Genomic DNA, 22,454 nt, shown 5'->3' on the forward strand with positions numbered 1-22,454 from the left:
CGAATTTATAAAAGATTTATTTTGTATTTCACATAGATTGCACATAAATGTGGAATGACTTTTTCCTCTACCTACCAACACGATTCTGGCATTTTTAATATCAGGAGAAATGAAAGTATTACAAGAAAACTATCAATTTTGCTTTAGGAATTCATATTTTTAACTTTGTTCATGGTTTAAAATGTATTAATTTCTTATAGTTTTATTGCATAATTTCGCTCTTAGGAAGGTTATAACATAACTAAGGTAAAAAAAAAAGAAGAAAGGGACTGAAGCATTATACAGGGTGCCCGAAAAGTCTTTAAAGCTTTTTAAAACTATATATAAAAGCAACAAATTGCAGTGTAAATAAGGGTTTTTTTGCCATAATGCTTCAAAATTTAAGAATTATTTTTATGACATCATAAAAAATGAAAAAGAAAAAAAAAGTAAGGAAAAAGGGTAAAAAATAATTTTAAATATTTTTTGTATCGTCACAATAAGCATTTGTTTTTCTTTCTGTGACGACACAGCTGTCGATGTAAATTACTTAAAATTACACTTTTTAAACTTTTTCTCTATTTTAATTTATTTTCCATGTTGTCTTTAAACAATGTTGAATTTGAAATATTATGACTCAAACCACATATTGATTCGACAATTTGTTGCTTTTCCATGAATTTTCAAAATACATCAAGGACTATAAGAGCACTCAGTATAAATATTGAGTAAAAATTGTATGAAAATCGGGCAAGGCAATTGTTTCGAGTGCAACTTTTAATTTAGTATCAAGAACTAATTCAGAACTCAGTGTTTTTACTTTTTCCTTAGTTTTTAAATTAGAAAAAGAAAATAGAAAATTTAGCTGTTAACTGCAACTAGCATGAAACATCTGTTTCACAAATCAGGTGACTGAACACTAATTTGCTCTGTCTATAATAAGCTATTAATGAAATTTTTACAAATTTTTTAACGTAATATCGTTATGTCTTACTTTGTTTTTCTCGGGATTAAGAAAAAAAAAAACTCTGAACGACATTATATCGCAGTTTTTTTCTTTCTTTTCATTTTGTACTTTCTACGCAAGATAAGTGAAAACCTGCATCATATTTTTGAAAAAAAAAAATCAAGAAATAAAAGTCTTAATGAACATTAATTTCTGATCTATAAGCTATTTTCTGTGCGTAGTTGTACCATTAACTAAAAATATTACGAGAATATTTTTAATCATCAATAGATTGCTAGTATGGTAATTTTAATATTATTTTAACATGAACACATATATGATACCAGGGTTGGTAATATATGCTTAGATTATTTTGCAAGAAGAACATACTATTTAATCCTATGTTGATGATTCTATTTTTTAGTCTTTATTTTTTGTCCTTTGTACCTCTTGTGTGAAGTTATAATTTATTCGTCTGCGAAACTTAAATGCATCGCTGAGTTATTCTTAGGCTCACCCTTTTAAAACAAATCGTTTGTTGACTGAATGATGTTTACACTATCACTTTTTATGCTGTTCACGGCCAACTTGACGATGTAGGTCATGATGTAAAAATTTCAACTTTTTTACTTGGGGACTTTGTAAATAAATTTATACTAATCGAATGAAATTCTAAAAAAAATAATAATAAATTACAACCTCTTCTTGAAAAAAAAGAAGGCAATAAAACGCGCAAAAGGGTAATTTTTGCCATTCGAGTGAAATTACTGGTAAATTATTGACGAGAAATCCTTTAACATTATCATGGCTCTGATCCTGGTTCAAGCATGATTCACAAGGTTACCTCTGTAAAACAAGCATCCTTGTCCTAACACTTCTATAAAAAAGAAGCCATCTTACAGGTACTTAGATAGTTGAAGGGTAAATCTTCGCCTGTAGAACGGCTATCATCGTCTATTAAGATTTTTGGCTCGATAACTGGCTTTCAGGTGTCTGTTGTGTAATTCGTTGATTGAAAAAAAGTGACTTTAAACGGCACATTTCATCCCATCATAGGTGACTTTCCATGACTATGTCAAAATTTATTAAATATGATGTAAGGATAGGCTATTTAAAAAAACTTTTACACCCGAACTCTTAATATATTGTTCAGACTTGGAGTAATCGCCGATTACGTAATCGTAATCTGAGTAATCGATTACGTTTTTGTGTAATCAAAATAATAATCGTACTCTGGCGATGGTATACTCCAGTAATCGTAATCGAAATCATAATTGGCATATTACAATCGTAATCGATTACATTTTCTACATAATCGGATACGAGCTCTAATCGTAATTACGTTTTGCCAGAGGATTATAATCGTAATTGTAATTGGAATCCTAGTTTTTTGTGCCCGTAATCATAATCGTAATCGATTACCTTTCCTAGTAATTGACTCCAAGTATGACTGTCATATAAAACTCTTCGAAGGTACGATTTAGCAAATAATTTTATATTAAGGTGAAAATTTCCATTATAGGCATGACACGGCTCTATTTCAACATTTTCCGCTTATGATCAAAACACAACGCTTAGTGACTTGTCAAATGCTGCCAAAATCAAGTTTGCTGAAATTACAAGTTTTTAATTTTTCAATAAGTTATCCATAAAATAAGACTAATAGTTGCAACTAGTGGGCTCCGCCCTCTGTTCGTTTAAGCTCGCCAACCTTCGGAACTGCTGACAGTCCCACAAAGATCGCTGCGTGATCTTAACTTGCAGTGCTCGCTCACTGATAACTAAAATATTTTAGTCTAGCCCCAATATTCCTTTTCAAATCTTTTTTACTGGAGTAACAAAATTTGATAATTATTCTTGTGTAAATCGATAGGCCCTGAACAAAAGTATGTTACAACTGGTTAATAAGTTTAAACCTTGGTGATTATTTTATTTATTCATTACCGACATTACTTGTTAGGCAACACCATATGGGAAGATTGCCTTCAATGAACACTTCTGACCTTTTTTAGGAAGTAGTTTACACTCAAATTTTAGATTGAAAATACGAATAATTACTCAGTATATTTTCCGTTAATAAAAATGTTCGCTTTTATATTATATGTATTCAATAAATAATAAAAATTAAAAATAAATATTTTAGCATGTGGTCCATTCATGGGAACCAATTGCTATGGATGGAGCATTGAGTTTTCATCGATGAACCACATTCTCAAATACGAAAATCAAACCGTAAAATATAAACGGTTATTACAGGAGATAAACAAACGCTACAAATAATAGTGAGTTATACAAGAAAGAGAAAATTGTTTTTTATTTTAATTGTTTTTTATCACAGGAGAAACATAAAAACCCCTCAGGACTCACACAACGTAGCTATTTTCACCACACCAAGCTCACCACTTGATATTTTGTAACATGTCACTTACTCTTCTCAGTTAAAATTAAATGGGGCTTCTTTTGGACAAATTGGAATCTTGTCTCATCCAAGTTCAAAAATTTTGATCCATAACGATTTTACAAGACGACAAATATTTTGCCATAGCACGTTACATGCATTCATTTATCTACTACCTTTTTTTTACTTATTTTATTAATTTTTTCGAACAAATGTACTTGAAACTGTATTAAAATGTACTTTACCAAATACTGAATCGACTAATAAGTTTTTAAGTTGAAAATATAGTAACTGAGGGGAGTTGTCAAAACGTGTTTTAAAAATATGTTTTCATCACCATACCTCTTATTTTAAAAGATTGCTCAATTATTAGAGATAATTGAGCTGAAACTTTAATAATATTTTTAAGATTCCATGAATGAACGACGTTGTTAGTTGGTTCATTCATAGAAATAACTAGCGGTTCAATGATAGTAACTGCGTCATTTTGAATGCTGTCATAGTTGTCACTGCTGTGACGATTCATGATGAAACTTTAAATATGGGGAATTGTACTTGAAAATGCACTCTTTCAAGTCAATGTTCCCATTTAGTTGTCCAGGAATATTCAAAGCATGTAAAAATAAAATGTAAATGTCAGTCATTAGTAACACTAGAAATCTTAGATGCATTTATTCAAGCTCCTTGACAATTCTGTATGGGACTGTTTTGAGGCAAAAGAAGACACTGAAACTAATTTCGTGCCTGAGGAAACTCAGGTGGGGAAAATATCTTCGAAGTCAAGTCTTGGAACCGGTACATCAACAGCAACCTTTCCCTACGTTATTTGGCCTGTTAAATAAACTTTAACCAGAACAAACTAAGAGTAACTGATCAAAATTAAGTCTGATAAGTATATTTCTGTCAGTACTTCTGCCCGAAGAAAAATGCATAAGAATTCATCATTAACAACAGACATTGCACGAAACACTAAAGCTATAATAAATGGGTATGATTTCAATCAAACACGCATTTTACAAATTATTTTTATGAAGTTTTTTTTTTGAAACATGTTTAAATTTTTAAGTACGAGACATAATTTGTTTAAAAAAAAAAAACGTCGTTAGTTTTCTACGCATAAAAAGTCATCATACTCATAGAAACTGCAGTTTGAATCAAAAGTTTTCAGAGTATAAATCACTTCGAATTAAATTGTCATCCTTCAGCAAAAACAAAATGCTTATAAAAATCTCTAACATTCATCATAACAGCGCCTGAACAGAAAACATTTGTGTCCATGTTATTTATGATGGTTTAAAATCCCTGCAGTGATAGATTGCGTGTAGTTGAAAGTTGACTGCGGATCACGCAAAAGGTCTGAAGTATTTTTTTAGAAGTTGTAGTACATGTCACATCGGATTTATCTAAAGGTTATTGCCACACACGAAACAACCATTTTCTTTATTTCTTTGGATGAAAAAAAAGACAAAAAATATTTTGCCTCAGATTGGATTGTTATTTGTTTTTAAAAATCTATACAGTTAGGGGGAAAATACTTCTTTGCAAATCCTGTTTTTCTATAAATGAGACAGATGATGGCTATATTTCACACTTATTCAGTTACGTGTGTAATTGGGATTCTATTTGGTCCTACATATAATTGGATGCTGATGAATGGGTATAGATATAGTTTTAAGTTAAGCAAGAACTGATTCAACCAAGAACTTAGAAGAAAAATATTTCTTTTCAATGAATATATCATCCTGTTTTTAAGAACAAGACAAAATAAAAAAAAAACTATCTCATGATCAAATACTAAAAAATGTGCTGTGTTTAAACTAAAATTAAAGCTTTCTTAGATTTGTGTTTGTATTTTTTTTTAAATAATTCGTCATAACTCGATATAAAATCCATATTTTTATTAAAATTAGAAAGTCTGAAAAAACCATTTTCAACGCATGGCACGTCATCTTGTTATTGTAACATTAGTAAAACCAAGAGATACATTGTAACAGTGCTAATAAAACACTTTTTATGTTTGCGTTTATCAAACAAAATAAAACAATAGAATCAAATGTAAGTTTACATTTAGAAACTTTGATACCAGTATTGTTGGATAAAAGAAGCAAAATTTAAAAAAAATAAATAAATAAAACAAACACACACACACAAGTTTAAAAGTCATATTTTTCAAGTACTGTAAGGCCTCTTAGACAACACATTTTCTTTTAAGAGTATAAATCTTGTTGTGAAGTTAATTATGGCAGACATAAAATGATACCTGGGAATTAAATAGAGGTCGTTTTATCTTGCATGAACTGTATTTATCTACCATAGTTCAATTTTCCAGCCACTGTAAGCACGATCGTTATGACTTATTTGGCATATTATACAGTCACATGCTTTGAACTTTTGTTCATATCTTTACTAATAATAAAGCTCAAAGTCTCTCTGTCTGGATGTCTGTAGGATGTCTGTGGCGCGCATAGCGCCTAGACCGTTGGGCCGATTTTCATGAAATTTGGCACAAAGTTAGTTTGTAGCATGGAAGTGTGCACCTTGAAGCGATTTTTCGAAAATTCGATTTTGTTCTTTTTCTATTTCAATTTTAAGAATGCTTTGAGGAGAAAAATTATCATGAGATGGACAAGTAAATTTGGAAATTATCATGACGTGGAATAGGAGAGCGAATGAACATAACCAATTGGCGAGGAATTCGTCATCCATTATTTGTAAATATACAGGTGAACCGAATGACCTTTTAATTTTCAACTACGGTCAAAGCCGTGCGGGTACCACAAGTTCAATCATAAATATGCACTGAATATAATGGTTTCATCTTTTATGTCGAATTAAAACAATCGTTTTATATATCATCAAATGGAAAAGAAAAACAAATTCAAAATTACCAAATGCTATAATAAGAAGAAGCATTTCGAACAATTAATCATGACCAATGCATTTGACGAATCCCACGTTAAAAAATATTTGTAATTTCAGTAAATTATGCGTGTGCATAATCGTTATGAGTTTTTTTTTTTTTTTTTCTTTAACATTAAAAAAAAGGTTTTTTGTGTCAAACTTTTAAGTGAGAAAGTAGTCAAATTAGTTGTCAATGCACGGAACTTAGCCTTATAAATAAATAATACATTTGAGGTGTCTCTTAGCAGAAGACATTCCATTTATGATGTATTTTTTTTAAGCAATCACGATCGCTTATTGTCCTCACTTGACCGTCTTTGGCGTTGTGGTTCCTTTTTCAGCTTGGACCAGGGGCGTCTGCAGCACCATCGCCCACCGTCCTCTGCAGGCGGCGCGGTTGCTCCGGTCCTGAGCTATCCGCTTCTCTTGGTTGGAGGCGTCCATGCCCTACACACACGCACGCTCACACACTCACACACGCCTACGTGCATACACACAGATCTACGCACACACAACTATGCACACGTAACCGCCCAGGGAGAGAGGCAGGCTTGGGGGGGACAGGAGCCGTTTCTAGAAACAATAACTCCAATGAGTAGGGTCCTGTCGCAGATGGTGACTGCGAAAAACATAATTTGAATTCAAAATTTCAGAATTCAAATTATTATTATTATTATTTTTTGCAACTATTAAAAAGCAGAAGTATGGTAACTTTGTAATTAGGATTATTTTTCATTTATTTCACATTTGTTTAGTAGATAAATGAGCATTGACCATTTAACGGTTCCGATGAAATAAATGTGATACGTACGACCGAACTATGTGGTAGAACAGTGGTTCTTTTCCATAATTCCCTGGTTTATTTTAATACAAATTCAGAAATGTGTAGCATTCTAAACAAACAAGCTGCCTAAAACATTCATAATGTCAGGCGATACGACACACAGTTAATGGCGATATCATTACAAGTAAATAAATGTAAAATTTATATTTAATAGAATTGGATACCCTTTTAGTCATAAAATTTAACATTACACATTTAACATTTGAGGGAAATAAATTGAAACTCACGTGCAACCATCACTACACTAATATGGTATTAATAAAGGGATTAAGTATAATAACCGCTGTTAGTAAAAACTACTCTAAACTTTCCATATTCGACACACGGATTAACATTCCTTTTTTTTTTCTTTTTTTTTCATATTTACCTTATTTACTACTTGAGTCAGTTTAAAACGCCATCCTGTCAAAATACAAATTGGTGCATATAAATTGCTCTTAAGGTGAGCATTTCTTTTCATTTACAAAATAAAATACAATATTACACATCACAAATATATAAATGTATTAATTTGGAACATGTGTGAATTTTACTGAATATCAGGAAACTTAAGCTTCTTTATAAAATGCTATAGTCAAAATAAATTCTTCACAGAAAAATATCACACCAAGGATTCTGAAGAAAATTGAAACCTGAGTGAAGCCTAATGTCCCGGCAATAACATTTATAAATGAATTACTTCCTGGACTCCCGAGCCATTTATAGACTATCGCCAGATTTTCTAAGTAAATAAAACGAAATACTAAAACAGCCTAAAGTAGATAAAATCATTATTCAATTTATTTTTATATCTACCTTACACTTTTCCAGGAGGAGAAAAACGAAAGAATAAAATGTTAACTTCTTTTCATTTATTGATCTTATATAGCTTTTGTGTGAATGATAGCTCTCAAAAAGACTTACTATCGACCCAAAAACTTCGTCAGAACTGAAATGTTTATTGACTTTGCCGTTTATTTGATTTCGGTGGAGAGATGAAAAAGAGGAGTCTGAACGAAAAGAAAAGGGAAATAAAAAATAAGTATATAGATCATTTCCTTCGCTCTGCTGACTGGGCATATATACCCAGCATCCTCTTATATAAGTAAGAGTATCGAGCTTCAAGCTTAGATTTCTAGAGCTTTAGCTAAGTGTGTAAGAAAAGGAAATAGCTTTGGGTTGGAAGCGAGGGGGGGGTACAACTCGATTTGGGCTTTATCATCCTCGGAGTAGAGAAATAAAGATTTGGAGCTGGCGTTAGAGTCATTTCGCATGATATAATTTCAGGATCTACTTATTTGTGAGCATTATGTGAGGCAGAATTTAATACGGCGAGAAAGAAACCGTCTTTAAGAGATTTCAGCAAATTGTGTTTAGAGTGGTGTAATATGTGTTTCCGATGCGAGTAAATAATCAGTTGTGACAGTAATGTTTAAGGGAAGTTAGTAAGAACTTCATAAGAATAATGCTTACTATTTAGGTTAACTAATTAACTATGCAAAAATTTCGTAAGAATTTTTTCAAAGAAAAAGTTAAGAGCGAAAGATATGTAGAGAATTTCCTTCGCTCTGCTGACTGGGCATATCTACCCAGAAACCTCTTATATAAGTAAGAGTATCGATCTTCAAGCTTAGATTTCTAGAGCTTTAGCTAAGTGTGTAAGAAAATGAAATAGCTTTGGGTTGGAAGCGAAGGTGGTAACAACTCGATTTTGGCTTTATCATCCTCGGAGTAGAGAAATAAAGATTTGGAGCTGGAGTTAGAGACATTTCGCATGATATAATTTCAAGATCTACTTATTTCTGAGTATTATGTGAGACAGAATTTCATACGGCGAGAAGAAACCGTGTTTAAGAGATTTCAGGAAATTGTGTTTAGAGTGGTGTAATATGTACTTCCGATGAGAGTAAATAATACGTTGTGACCTTAATGTTTGAGAGAAGTTGATAAGCACTTCAGAACAAAAATGCTGAACATTTAAGCTAGCAAGTTAAAATTCTCTATGCAAAAATCTTGCAATAATTTGGCCAATTAAAAAATATAAAAAAGGCATATAGAGAATTTTATTTGCTCTGCTGACTAGGCATATATATCCAGTATCCTTTTATATAAGTAAGAGTATCGATGTTCAAGCTTAGATTTCTAGAGTTTTAGCCAGCAAATTGTGTTTAGAGTGGTGTAATATGTCCTTCCGATGCGAGTAAATAATGCATTGTGATCTTAATGTTTAACAGAAGTTAATAAGCACTTCAGAAGATAAATACTTTCTATTTTAGGCTAATAAATTAAAAATCTCTATGCAAGCATTTTGCAATAATTTTGTCTATCAACAAAATAGAATAAAAAGTGGTATATACAAGATTCACCTCGCTCAGCTTACTGGACCTTATACACAGCATCATCTTATATAAGTTATTGAGCTTCAAGCTTAGAGTACTTGAACTGTACCTAAGTGTATAAGAAAATAAATCAGTTCTTGTTTGAAAGCAAGGGAGGGAACAACTCGGCTTGGGCTTTATCATCCTCGGAGCATAGAAATAACGATTTGGAGCTGGGTTGGTCTTTTTCGTACTATATAATTTTGAGATTTACTTATTTGTGAGCATTATGTAAGGTAGAACTTAATTATAATTAATATTATTTCAGAGATTTCATCAAATTGTGTTTAGAGTGGTGCAATAGGTGTTTCCGGAGGAAATAAAGATTGCCTAGTAAAATCGTTGTTTGAGCGAAAGACGCTGGACAAGTTATTAAGGGTCATTCCACCGTCACTTGCGGGACAAAAAAGTACTTTAATTTTACTAACACTTTGTCTTATATCTAAATGTTTTAATTTAATAGGGGTAAGCAAATTTTTTAATCCTTACATTTGATACAAAGATACTACTGACACAGTTATACCTTTATCAAGCAATTTTGTTATTTAAAATTTAATTTATTTGCATGGTCATGTGCGGGATATCCAAAGTCAACCTCTTGTAACTTAGTTATGAATAATTTAAACTTTTCGATCGATTCATATATTAATGTTAAAATGAATTGTAGATTTTGTGAGCAAAGGTTTAAATGCAAAGGAAACAAATCTCATTTGTTGAGAAACAATAGTTTAAACCACTGAAAAAAAATGTATATTTGACTTTTTTACAAAAAAGTATTAGTCACTTCGTTCCGCACGTGACAGTTCATATATTTCATTAAAAAGTAATTATTTAAAAAAGTAATGACGAAATATTTTGTTGAGGAATCACACATTTGTTTGTAATTCACTAAGCAATGCAATTTTTGTCATTACCCTTTTAAATTATAATTTATTTATGAAGTATATGAGGCGTTACGTGTGGAACAAAATTAGTTTTACGTACAATGGGCCTTTAAGAATTTTTACAGAACAACGCATTCTATATAAACCGACAACCACAATATCCAATGTTTTTTTCAAAACAAAAATAATAAATTTAAAAGCAAGAATGAACAATATAATAGAAACATATTAATCAAGGAAGCAGAAAAGTTTCCTTTTTAAAACTTTCGTCTGAGAAAAAAACGCAAAATTAACTACAAATATTCTATCATTTTACAGGAGTTTCTTTTTTTTTTTTTTTGTATCAACCACAAAATATTACAACCCCAAATGTGTATCACATTTTTAAAATACCTTGTATTGGACTTTCCTTGATTTTGAGCTATTTACTGTTTTACTGGAATCATATATATATATAAATATAGTTAAGATATTGTTGGATAGTGGAGCTGTAAACTGTAACAATATTTTATTATTTTATTTTCTCCACATTTCTCTACATATATGTCTTTTAACTCAACAATATTGTTAAGCTTGTTTTCTTGTAAATGAAAAGGGAAAAGCTCCTGTACGTAAAAAAAATGCAAACGAAAGCTGCGTGTACGGGAAGATTGCCATCAATGGACAGGTTAGCCATGAATAGTTAGCGAAGATATTTCCCCCATCAGAGTTTTCGCTGACGTGGAATCAGTTTTAATGCCTTTTTTTGCTGAAAAGAGCCTAAAGCAAGGTCGTCAAGGATCTTATTGTCAAACATCTAAGTAAAATTTCAAATATCTGCTACTAAGGACTTGACTTTTTAATCCATCAAAATGACACATATGCTGTTATAGACCGCTAGGTGTTTCTATCCATGGACCCTCTGACAAAACAGTGCATTAATGAAAACTCGCAAATCTATACTATTATTATAAAGAGGAAAGACATTTTTGTTTGTTTGTTTGTGTCGATTAGGCTTCAAAACTATTTGACCGATTTTAACATTTTTTTCACTATGGAAAGGTACAAGTCAGAGAAACTTGGTCTAAAAAAGTAATTTAATGATTTATGTGAAGTTTAGTAGTTTTTTTATTACTTTATTATATACATTTTACAGCATTGTTAAGCGAGAACTGAAGTAAATATTTAACCCGTTGCCAGAGGATAATATGAAATTCAGCTCTGCTTTCTATGGTGAAAATTTCCTACTTTGATGCATCAATTGAGAAGGGATAAAAGGTAAAAAAGCCTTCATTTCTTGAAGTAACGATCTCAATTCGCTTGAAATATTTTAATGTAAAGTATTGGAAGAAATCGGGTTTCTTGCTAGGTTCACGTAAAACGTGTTTTCCTTTCATCTTAGTTGAATCAGAAAGTACTGAACATAGCAACATTTGATGATGGCTCAAATCATCGCAACTGGCAAGAAGACGTTATTACTATCAAATTGATCAGTAAGGGAATTCTATCTGGTAATATTTTAACAATGTAGTTCCACGTGTAGTCTACTCCAGTCAGGAATAAAACATCGCCGAATATTAAAGCACTAGCTGCGTGCACGGCGTTGCAAGGGCTACCTAAAAAATGAAAGATTTGTCCAGTAGTTGATGTTTTTGTAGTACTCTGACATCAGTTTCAAACGCGTTAAGATTGATTACGTGAAACTAAAGTATTAAGATTCAATAAATACCATTAAGCATTAATTTAATACCAAGCCGTAAATCATTAAAAGCAATTGTTTTTGTTAAACTCTGTTTCCATTAAAGAAATCCAAACAATCTTAATTTAACGTGTTCTTTTAACTAAACAGGAAGGAAAAGGACAGTTATTATAATTCGAAAACTCACTTATGTAAAGGTAAAATCCAACAAAATAAACATAACTAGTCGCACATCTTAAGTTTACCGAACTGTGAGGCTAGTAATGATAAACTTACATTACAATCAATAAACATAACTAAAGAAATAACTTTCATACGTTGAAAAGAGTTAAGACGTTACCTATAATAAAAAATAAAAGAAAGGGCTGACGATAAATAAAGGTTATGTCCGAAAAGAGAAATTGATTAACCCCGTTGGTTGTTTTGATGACGTCAATCCCACTGAAACAGTTGTTGAAATGCTATTTACTAACATAAATGCAAAATCGCAACATAAAGAAGTAAAAATCATCGCTTAGAATAAAAGAGAAACGAAGTTCATTTACAATAAAATTCTAAACGAAAAATTGCTTTAAAGAGTAGTTTAATTATTTATGTATCAGAATAAAAGATACATTAAAGGGTCAATCCAGTAGAAATCACCCAGGCCGTGTTGCTCGACATTTTTGATTTTCCTAATTTTTTTGCTAGTTAATTCTCACTGCTAGGTGAGTTCAAAAGTGTTGAAAGATTTTTTTTTTAGGCTCATACTTTTTTTTAATTCTCCATTTTAAGTTTGCTTAGTTGTCGTTTTTTGGACCAAAAACAAGTTTTACGTAAATGCATCTAACTCGGTTAACTTTACAGCTATCAGGACAGAACAAAATCCTACATCACCATAAGGATGCCCTAGATATGATTTGTTTGCCAAATATTGTTTAAAAGGTGAAAAAAAAATAACTACAAACTGAAAATTAGCATAAAATACGAGTTTTAGTGCTGCAAAATTAATAAAAGGAAGAGAGTCTCAGCTTTAATTTTTTCCCTTTGTAGACATAATATAGGATTACTTGTAGGAGTTTTAAGCTTGAGAATTTTGTCCTTTTTTTGGAAAATTTTTCAAAAATGGAAAAAATCGAGTTTTGGCAAAGTTTGAAGTCAAATATCTCAAAAGGGACTGAGTGAAAAATTATGAAATTGATACTGTAACACCTTTTCATGACATAAAAATATGATAACAATTCGATGACTGAGAATCAACTGGTACTAGAGTTAAAGGGCATTAAAGTTGGCCAAGTATTGCATTTTCGCAAAGTTTAAAGTGAAATATTTCAAGAGGGTTTTAACTCCAAAACTCCTCCCGTGGCTGAGCCACTGGTTACTATTCAGCTCTGGCTTCAGACATCGCAAATAAAAGTAAAAATATTCCAAAATCATTTAAAATATTCAATAAAACTGAAAAACAAAATCTCATTTTTATCTAAAACAGTCGCAGTATACATAAATCTAACTCAGCAGTTTTTGTTTCTTCAATACTCTACGTTTAAAGTGCCTTTTCAACTTTCCTCATCGACATCCAATCCATACATCATTTGTTCGTCAACGGAAAAGAAAAGGGTGAAAAATGAGCACGTTCTTAAAAATATTTGCAGCACATAAATTATAATAATAATTGAATGCTTAAAGCACCTAAGTGTGCTTACGTGTATTGCGTTTAATGTGTACGGCAACATACAGACTGGATCCAATATGATATTAGGACTAAACTTATTTAGTAAACATGAAATTAAATATTGTAATTTATCGACTGAAAGTTTACGAAACATTAGGTTAATTTGCCTATAAACATACTTGTAATGGTCTTTTTTTTTCCCAATATCACCATTGCAATTTGTACCTATTATAAATTGTTATTGCGGCCCGCAGAGAAAGTTGTGCTAATTTGTTTTTAGGACATTTAATTAAAAAAAAAAATATTCTTTTTCAGTTTCTTGTCGCACTTTTTTTTAATGCCTCTTTTAAGCTATAGCACAGAAAAGTTGTAATTGGGAAAGGAATTGAAATCGAGAAATATCTTCCGTTTCAGCAATGAGTCCGAAAATTCGAAGAAACAAAGTTCGCCGTTTGATATTTTCAAAGTTTCGGTTCAACGTGTTTTTTAAATGCTATTGGACAAAAAAGTTGCAAGGCATGCCACTATACAAGCAAATAACTTAATTAATTATTAACAGATTATTTTTAGGTTTTCCAAATCCATAAATATTAACAAAAAATGCAACTATGAATCGCTTTCACAAAAAAAAAAAAAAAAATCAAAACACATTTGTGTTAACTTTTGAGGCTCCGCAATGATATTAGTCTAACAACTGTTGCGGACAGGCAATAATTAACAAATGTGACAACTGCGCTTAATATGAATAACGTTATTATTTATTTTAATTCTTATTTTGTATTTTAAAACATTTTTAAACCATATTTCTGGAGTACGTACATAAAGAAAAGCAAGTTTTAATTTATTTAAAAAATTCACTACTAAATTGCATGTATAGGTTACTTTATTTTCCAGTTTGCTACGGCACTACACTCTAAAATTTTTATGATACTAGACTTTTTTTAATACCACACTGGTAATTGCCAGATGAGTAGACATCTTATCATAGTTCATATCATACTGAACAAAATAACTGCTAAAAATATCATGATAGTGAAATCTGGTAATGATAGTTTGGTGTGTACAAGGGGGGGGGAGATTGGAGACCACATGAACTTTACGCCCAAGGTACAATGGCGAACCATCTGGTTCTAGTGACTGACGCACTGTTTTAGAAACTGGGCGGAGATCTGAATTTTATCACTCTGTAGAGGGGTGAAAAAAAAGCGAAACTCTTATTTTCGATTAGCTATAGAGAGTAAAAGTTGGGATTGGTGATTACAAATATTTTTTTTTTTTTTTTTATTACCTACGGTAGAATCCATGTCAATTCAACAAGGGCTGTAACATGATGATCTCGGATTTAACATGCGTTAAAATTCATAGAAAACTAAGAAATACGTTTAGTATTTTTGTTTTGCCCCAAAAAATTGCTGGGCCGAGATACAAGCCGCCAAAGATGGCGGTCCTGTCATGATTTCTCACTTTGGATTTTCGTCAAAATCTTTAACCAATTAGGCGGCCCTAATTCATGGAAAAATTGTAGCCGTATTGCAGCAGGTTTTCGCGCGTTAGTTTCACTGCAGCACATATTGGAACTCTGCTTTTCCCCCTGGAAAGTGTCAAGGATTATCTTCGACCAAGCCTGCCTTTTAATTCGCACAAGTGACTTCTAATGCTCCCCCATTCCTTGGCCCCTAGGCGTGTTCGACGGTCATTTGTAGAAGGATGCAAAGAGAAGGAATTTGAAAAACATTGAAAACAGATACTCAACGCTTGGCATAGTATTTCTGAACGAACATCGCGTTGCTATGCTTTTTCAACGCAGCTGTTAACGCATGTATGTGTGTATAATATTATATATCAACACTTAGACACACACTGACATACACGATACACTCAATCATTATGATTCATTACTTTAGACTCGTGTATGTGCAGAGTCCAATGATTCTTTTATTGGACATGGGGCACAGTTCTATTTCAGGGCCCCCCTAGGGCCCGACTAAGATTTTTGAAGACACTGGGGATGAAAATCATCTTGTGCGCCCCCCCCCCCTCCATTCCCGCTTATTCTACATAATGAAGCTATAAAATATTTCGATACTGGCGCATTAGCACAACCATGCTAAATTTGGTGGTACCTCATATCACAATATAGTATTATACATTAAAAAAGTTGAAGAGATATAGTATACGATAATTACATAAGATGTGGCTAAACTTTGCCCGTGGCAGCAAACCGTTAATATGAAAATTATCTATGATATAACTTTTAAAAGTAAATACAGACTAAACTTTGAGTGATTTTAAGATTTGCAAAGAGATCAAGTTTTTAAGGGGAATTTTTGTCAACAATTATGAGAATTTTTCCTTGTCTCAGCATTTGCAAAAATGTCAATGATATCATGATAGTCTAGATTCTGAGGGAAATCAAGTCTGATTGAAGTTTTAATTAACATGACAAATTAAGGGAATTTCACCCCCCCCCCCCCTGAAATCTAAGAAGAAGGACCTGTGTCCCGAATGCCCCTTCGGTAATCAGGCTCTGAGTATGTGGCATGTTTGTTTTTTGCTCCACAATATTAGTTACCTCTAGCAAGCGGTAACCTTTTCCTTTCCTCTTCGTAAGCGCGCCACCTATGCCGATAAATAGTTTATAATTTCATTTTTCTTTAAAATTTCCTCAGAAGAATCACTGAAATATCCCTTTCCAAAGGCAGGCTGAAATTGATTTCAATTCGAAAAATGAAATTGGAAGGAAACTCCTTCATCTCTGTCCTTTCTAAATAGCTTAGTATGTTATGTTGCAACAAATTATTCCCTTAACTAATTCAGTTATGAAATTGCTAATGAATTTTTTTAATTACTCCCCGAAATTTTGAGAAGTGAATATGAAAATTTTGGCTTTTTCTTAGTATCTATTGATTAATGTTATTGGGTAGTTTGTATCCGTAGCCTCCCCCCCCCCACCCCACCGAGACATGAGGAACCTTTTATATTAGGCACACCATCATATTCCGCAATAAGGCTTAAAAAATGGGCATAATCGGTGACGCCTATGCGCCTGTTGATTTTTCAGGACTCGTTCTGGGGGAGGGGGGAGCTGTAATTTAATCATATACAGCAATATCCCGCTACAACGAATTTCAAGCGGCCACAAATTGTGTTAGCTGTACCGGGAACTTTGTAGCAATGGAATTCAAGCAATTTAACAGCAATTATCCTGTAACTAAAAAATAATTTCGCTGAAGCAGAAATTTCGTTGTATTAGTATTCGTTGTAACGTGATCTCACTATATACAGTGCTGTAGTCGAGAAAAAATATTTTGAGGTATGCACCAAATGTAAAAATTTAACATTACAATTTACCTTACACTTGAATCGATTTTTTCAGAAAGGGCATAAGTCTTTTTTTGTTTTTTACAACAGTGAGTTAACTGTGGTTTTACCATATTTGTATGCAGAGAAATCGAGTAGTATAGCAGGGAAGTCAATTCTTGTACAACAAAACACTTGTTTTAGGGGTTACAATTTTTGTTTAGTGCAGAAAGGGTATAAGCCCCGGACTTATGCTCTTTCTGCCCTAAACACGAATGAAGGAATAGGAAGACACATTGTGAATGTATGGCAAGATCATAGAAAAACTAGATTTTTTGGAGTAACGAAATGAAAACAAATAACTACTTTGATTAGCACTGTTACGGTAATGGTAGGTTCGTCAGTTGAAGGGGATTCGAAATCATAACCTGAGTAGAGATAAAGCAGAAAACTCTAAATAAAATTCGCTAGTTTCTCGGGGATTTTATTATTATCACTCTACCACCTATATTACCCCAAAAATCACGTGATTTAAAAATCCGTTCTGGGGAATTGTGAATTCCTCACACAATATTTTTATTTTTGTAAGGAGTTCGTTAAAAATTTATGCGAAACATTCTGATTGATGTAAAAGTTTGAATATAAGTTCTAAAATAAAATATTCTTAAGCACCCTTTTTTTTACTAATAATTTTCTTTGAAAACATCAAATCCATTCACAATTACCCCAGTCAACCCTAATAGTATTCTATCGCTTTATTTATTAAATTTGGGTCTCTGTATCATATACGTTATGCATTTCTAAGTACAAACCAGTGAGAAATGACCTTAGACCATTGAGACAAGCCCTCTTGCTAAACACACGTGAGGTAGAAAGTCCCCCAGGAACGACCCCCATTGATAAAAGCTATTGTGAATGCCCTCGCTCTTTTTACTCATGTCTGCCTTTCAATATAGAATTAGTAGAAACTGAAGTCCTTATAGATTTCGACATCTGGTGCAATAAGGTGCTTTTCATGTTTTTCGAAAGATACTACATTCCACTCTTCCCCAAGAAAGCTATAGAAAAAATGTCATCTCTTGTAAAACTGAATTATTTCTACACTAATCTCACAAGAGCAAAAAAAAAATCCTTTCTTTTAAAATTCGTGGGTTCTTAGTTAACTAATTAGTTTATAAATGAAGGACATATTTTCATTAGTAGAATAATTATTCCCCTGAATAATGCACAGTCATTAACATCGTTTTCGTTTTCATCAGACATTTTTAGAGTTTTTAAAGTACATTTTTTAAGCACAAGTGCTTCAAGATGTATTCAAAATCTGTTTTCAAATTGTCACCAATCTATTCTCAAATGTGCTTCCAATCTTTGTTCAAATGAGTTTCCAAGTTTTAACAAAGCAAATAACTTGAGCAGAACACATTTGGTTCATTTTCTTTATAGCATATTATAATTCAGAATATATTTTAATACAGTTCCTGTACACCGGATTACATTCGAACCACATTTTAGTACACATTCATGCAACTGAAACATACTTTTATTAACTGCATTGAAGTACAGTATAACTTCGATTTAACTATTTGCTCAATTTAACGATACATTTTATTGGCCCGGATTTGACTGCATTGAATGTCGATGCTTCTCGGTTCAACGATATCCTTGATTTAAATAACTTTTTTCAGTACCTTGACAATCGTATGATCGGGGTATGGGAATATTGTAGCCTTCCAAGAGTTGCAAGCAAGTAAAGTGTTAGGTTTTAGCTTTCAATTCTGCACTAACTTCGGCCCTAGTTGCTAAAGTGCTTCAGGCGTTTTCCTGGTAAATCAGGGAGCTGACAAGCTATTTCTATGCAGTATAAAAACATAAAAAGTTTTCTTAGAGAGTTCCTGATTTCTTCCAAAAACGTCAATGTCTTTTATTGAGAAAGTTTCTGAATTCTTCAGAAAGATTCCATGTTAACTTCGGAAGGGTTACTGACTTTTAGCCGGAAACTGTTGTGTTTTTTTTTTTCTAGGTATGTTACTGCCAGAAATCAAGCATATTGGCTGTGCATAATTTTGTAGGAATGCTTCGGAATATTCTTTATGGTTTTAAAATGCATAAATATTTAGAAAATTTGATAAGTTCAGATTTTTTAATCTAAATTTGGTCTTCAAAACATTAAAATACGTAATACAATTATTTCTAAACATATATAACCGTAAATATGATGCCGTCAAACTTTTCATTGCTCAAAAACGGAATACCTCATAAGCGAATACAAATGCAACAAAATAAGGGTTTAGTCTCGTTAAAAATTCTATTATACTGCTTGAATTCCATTGCGGCTAAATTCCCGTAACTACGAATAAAACTTTCGGCTCATTGAACTTCGTTGTAACAGAATTGTAGTACCTTTATACGAGTTAAAGATTTACTATGAAAATTACTATAAAAGCATTTCTGCAAGAGTTTTTCAAGCACACTCAAAATCAGAAATAATATTAGTTCTTAGTTCTGCAATAGGGGAGGGTGGCCCAAAGTGGGTAGGACGCGAAAAGCGGATAGGCCTTCGTATGCCTCCCCATGGTGTATAAATGGCAATGCATACGTATGTCGTGTTTACATAAATACCCCTGAGTTTTAATCAGTTCCAGCGAATCAGCAGTGAAGCGGGATGAAGTGAAGTTTTGTAACTTGTGATTTGGCAAACACCAGCTTTTTTTTTCTTTTCTTTTTTACTGTCAATAATATTACGTTATTTTGACACCACCTACCTACAAACTACGATAGTCATTTCTTTTGTTTATTTTTTAAATTTAAGGTTATAATTATTGAAATGAAAAACGTGCCTTCGGGCAAAACGGGTTAGGATTTGATCATACATTTATTTATAATTTCTTAGCACCAGTGCTGACTTAGGTTTTCTATTTCAGTATTAAATGTATAACATTAAAAAGTTGTTTTTTAGGCTGGCAATTAGTTTATTAATTTAATCAGTTATTTCTTTATGTTTTATAAAGAATTGTGCTGACTTTCAATTGGATAAGTACAATTTTTTATTTATTTATTTTTGTAATGGCAGGTAACTAGTCAATTATTTTAAACATTTATAACTTCATATTTGATTGGCAAATGTATCAAATCACTGTTAGTTTTCGGGCTTCCTGGTAGAGAAAAGTGGGTTTTTCAAATGTTTGAAATGTTTGATAATAAATAAATATTGGGTTTAAAATTAGCAAAAAAATAATTTTTTATTTTGAAGTTCAAGAAACCTGCAAGAAAATAAACTCGAAATTGTTGCGATAAAAAGTACAAAAACTATAATTTTCGAGCGTTCTTTGAAAATTTACCCGCTTTGGACCACCCTCCCCTAACTGAAGAATTAAGGATGTCAAATTTTACATTCCAGCTCAATCAATTTTGATTGTGTAATTTATAAGACCTTTCATCAATTTCAGAGATTTTCCTACATAATCAAACTTATTCAAATATTAAAACTGCCATTATAAGTAATTGCAACAATTTTTAATTACATTTCTTCACAAACTTGCAAGCATAAAGAACTATAAACTCCACATTGCACAGTTATTTCAAAAGAAACAGGACTGTTGAAAATCATGCTCTATTAATTCCTGACTGGGGAGAAATTCACACAGAGGGTATACAAAGGAGCGGCGGATGCCTCACACCCCCTACTGTTCATCAATTCCTTCACCCTTCACTTCCCACGAGGGGAAAAACCTCTGGTGTTCTGCAGGAAAGCGGAACGCTTCGAACGTAATATTACGTCGCTGCCGCTAATGACATATAAATTCGTTGACGTAATATTACGTCGCAGCCGCTTGAGTGGAAAATACATTATCGCAGAGAAGGTATAACATATTTTGTTGCGGTTTTTTTAAGGATATTTTTTCTTGTTTAAAAACATATGCAACGTTTTAAAATGTGAGGGTTTGTTTTTCCCCCCACAGTCTTTTGAAAAAACAAGTTTAAAATCATTTTTTTCTCTCAAATAGGTCAATTTTAAAAAATTTCATTTTTTTTACAGTTTATTAGCACCACTGAGCACTACGTTCCCTGCAAAGGAGAGCTTCCACTTTTTCGTTTAACAGATTTTAGAGGCATTTGAAAAAATGAGGGTTTTTAATGAACTTTTACGCAAAGGAAGACCTGAAAATTCAAAATTTTTTTCTTTTTTTTTTCACAGCAAATGACCAGAAAACACTTTTAATTCAGTCATACAGCGAAACTTCCATTTTGAGTCGCCATTTTATTCAGGATACTGAATTAAGTGTGAACAAGATGGCATTGCGCAACCATTCTTTTGGCGCTACGTTGAAAGGTTGCGTGGGAAAATGCAGCGAATCGGCTGGAGATCGCGTTCTTGTTTTCATAAAAAATAAAACTCCTGGATAATGTGGAGACTCAAAATGAAAGTTTCGCTATATAACTAAATTAAAAGTGTTTTCTGGCTACTTGTAGCGATTTTTTTTTTGTTTTGAATTTTTAGGTCAGCAGTTACGTGTAAAGAGTTCCTAAAATCTGTTAAACGGAAAAGTGGAAACTAGGTACTAACAAACTGAAAAAAAAAAAAAAATGAAAATTTTTGAAATTGACATTTTTGAGAAAAATCAAAATAAATATTTTAGCACACATTTCAAAATGTTGCATATGTTTAAACAAGGAAAAATAGCCTTTTAAATAAAATAAACCGCAACAAATGTATTTTAAAGATTTTGACGAAAATCTCAAGTGAGAAATCATAACAATACCGCCATCTTTGGAGTCCTTTATCTCGGCCCAAGTTTTTTTTTTTTTTTTTTTTTTTTTTGGGGGGGGGGGGCAAAACAAAAAAAAAAAAATAAATAAATAAATAAAATAAACGTATTTCTTATTTTTTTTAATGAATTTTATCACATGTTAAATTAAAGAAAAACAAACAATCCGAGACCATCATGTAACAGCCCTTGTTAAATTGGCATGGATTCTACCCTACTTAATTTTACCGAAATATTGTTTATATTCTATGTTTACTGCTAATTAAATAAACAATATTTTACACTACAAAGTATTTCTCTCTTTACTGTAATATTTATGATGCATTTTTAACCACGATTTAGCTGTTGTTAAGTACAGGACACGTTTATAAAGGAATATGATCTATTATTCGAACGTTCTGACGCCGAGTTCCCCGACGTCGCAATAAGTTCGAATTAAACGGATTCTAAAATTTTATATCTACTGTATGTTTTATTTTATGCCTTAGAAAAAATAAAAATAATTTACTTTTCAATCTGTGCAGATTACTGGCACACAAAAAAATATGAATGAACGCAAGAGCTGCTGTGAGCTTACCTTCGTATTGATTCGTCATTCTTGTGCTTCTTTTCTTACAAACAAGGAAAAATACAGCCAACGACACAGCGATGAGAACAATAACAGCACAGCTAACGGGAACAATAATAGATAAGCTCTTATATTTTCGAAGTTGTTCCTTTTCGCCGACAATTTCAGGTTCAATAGTTCCT

The 22,454-nt window shown here is 32.2% G+C and overlaps 1 protein-coding gene across 1 annotated transcript in view; it reads right to left on the reverse strand.

The window, feature by feature from the left end:
* LOC129222891 (uncharacterized) overlaps window positions 1–22,454 on the reverse strand; it is a 201,676-nt gene that overhangs the window by 32,052 nt on the left and 147,170 nt on the right. The window contains 1 exon segment of the mRNA XM_054857455.1: window positions 22,282–22,452. Coding sequence (XP_054713430.1) covers window positions 22,282–22,452 — 171 coding nt within the window.

The sequence above is a fragment of the Uloborus diversus genome, chromosome 5 (genome assembly GCF_026930045.1).
Source record: "Uloborus diversus isolate 005 chromosome 5, Udiv.v.3.1, whole genome shotgun sequence".
In the NCBI taxonomy this organism is placed as follows: Eukaryota; Metazoa; Arthropoda; class Arachnida; order Araneae; family Uloboridae; genus Uloborus; species Uloborus diversus.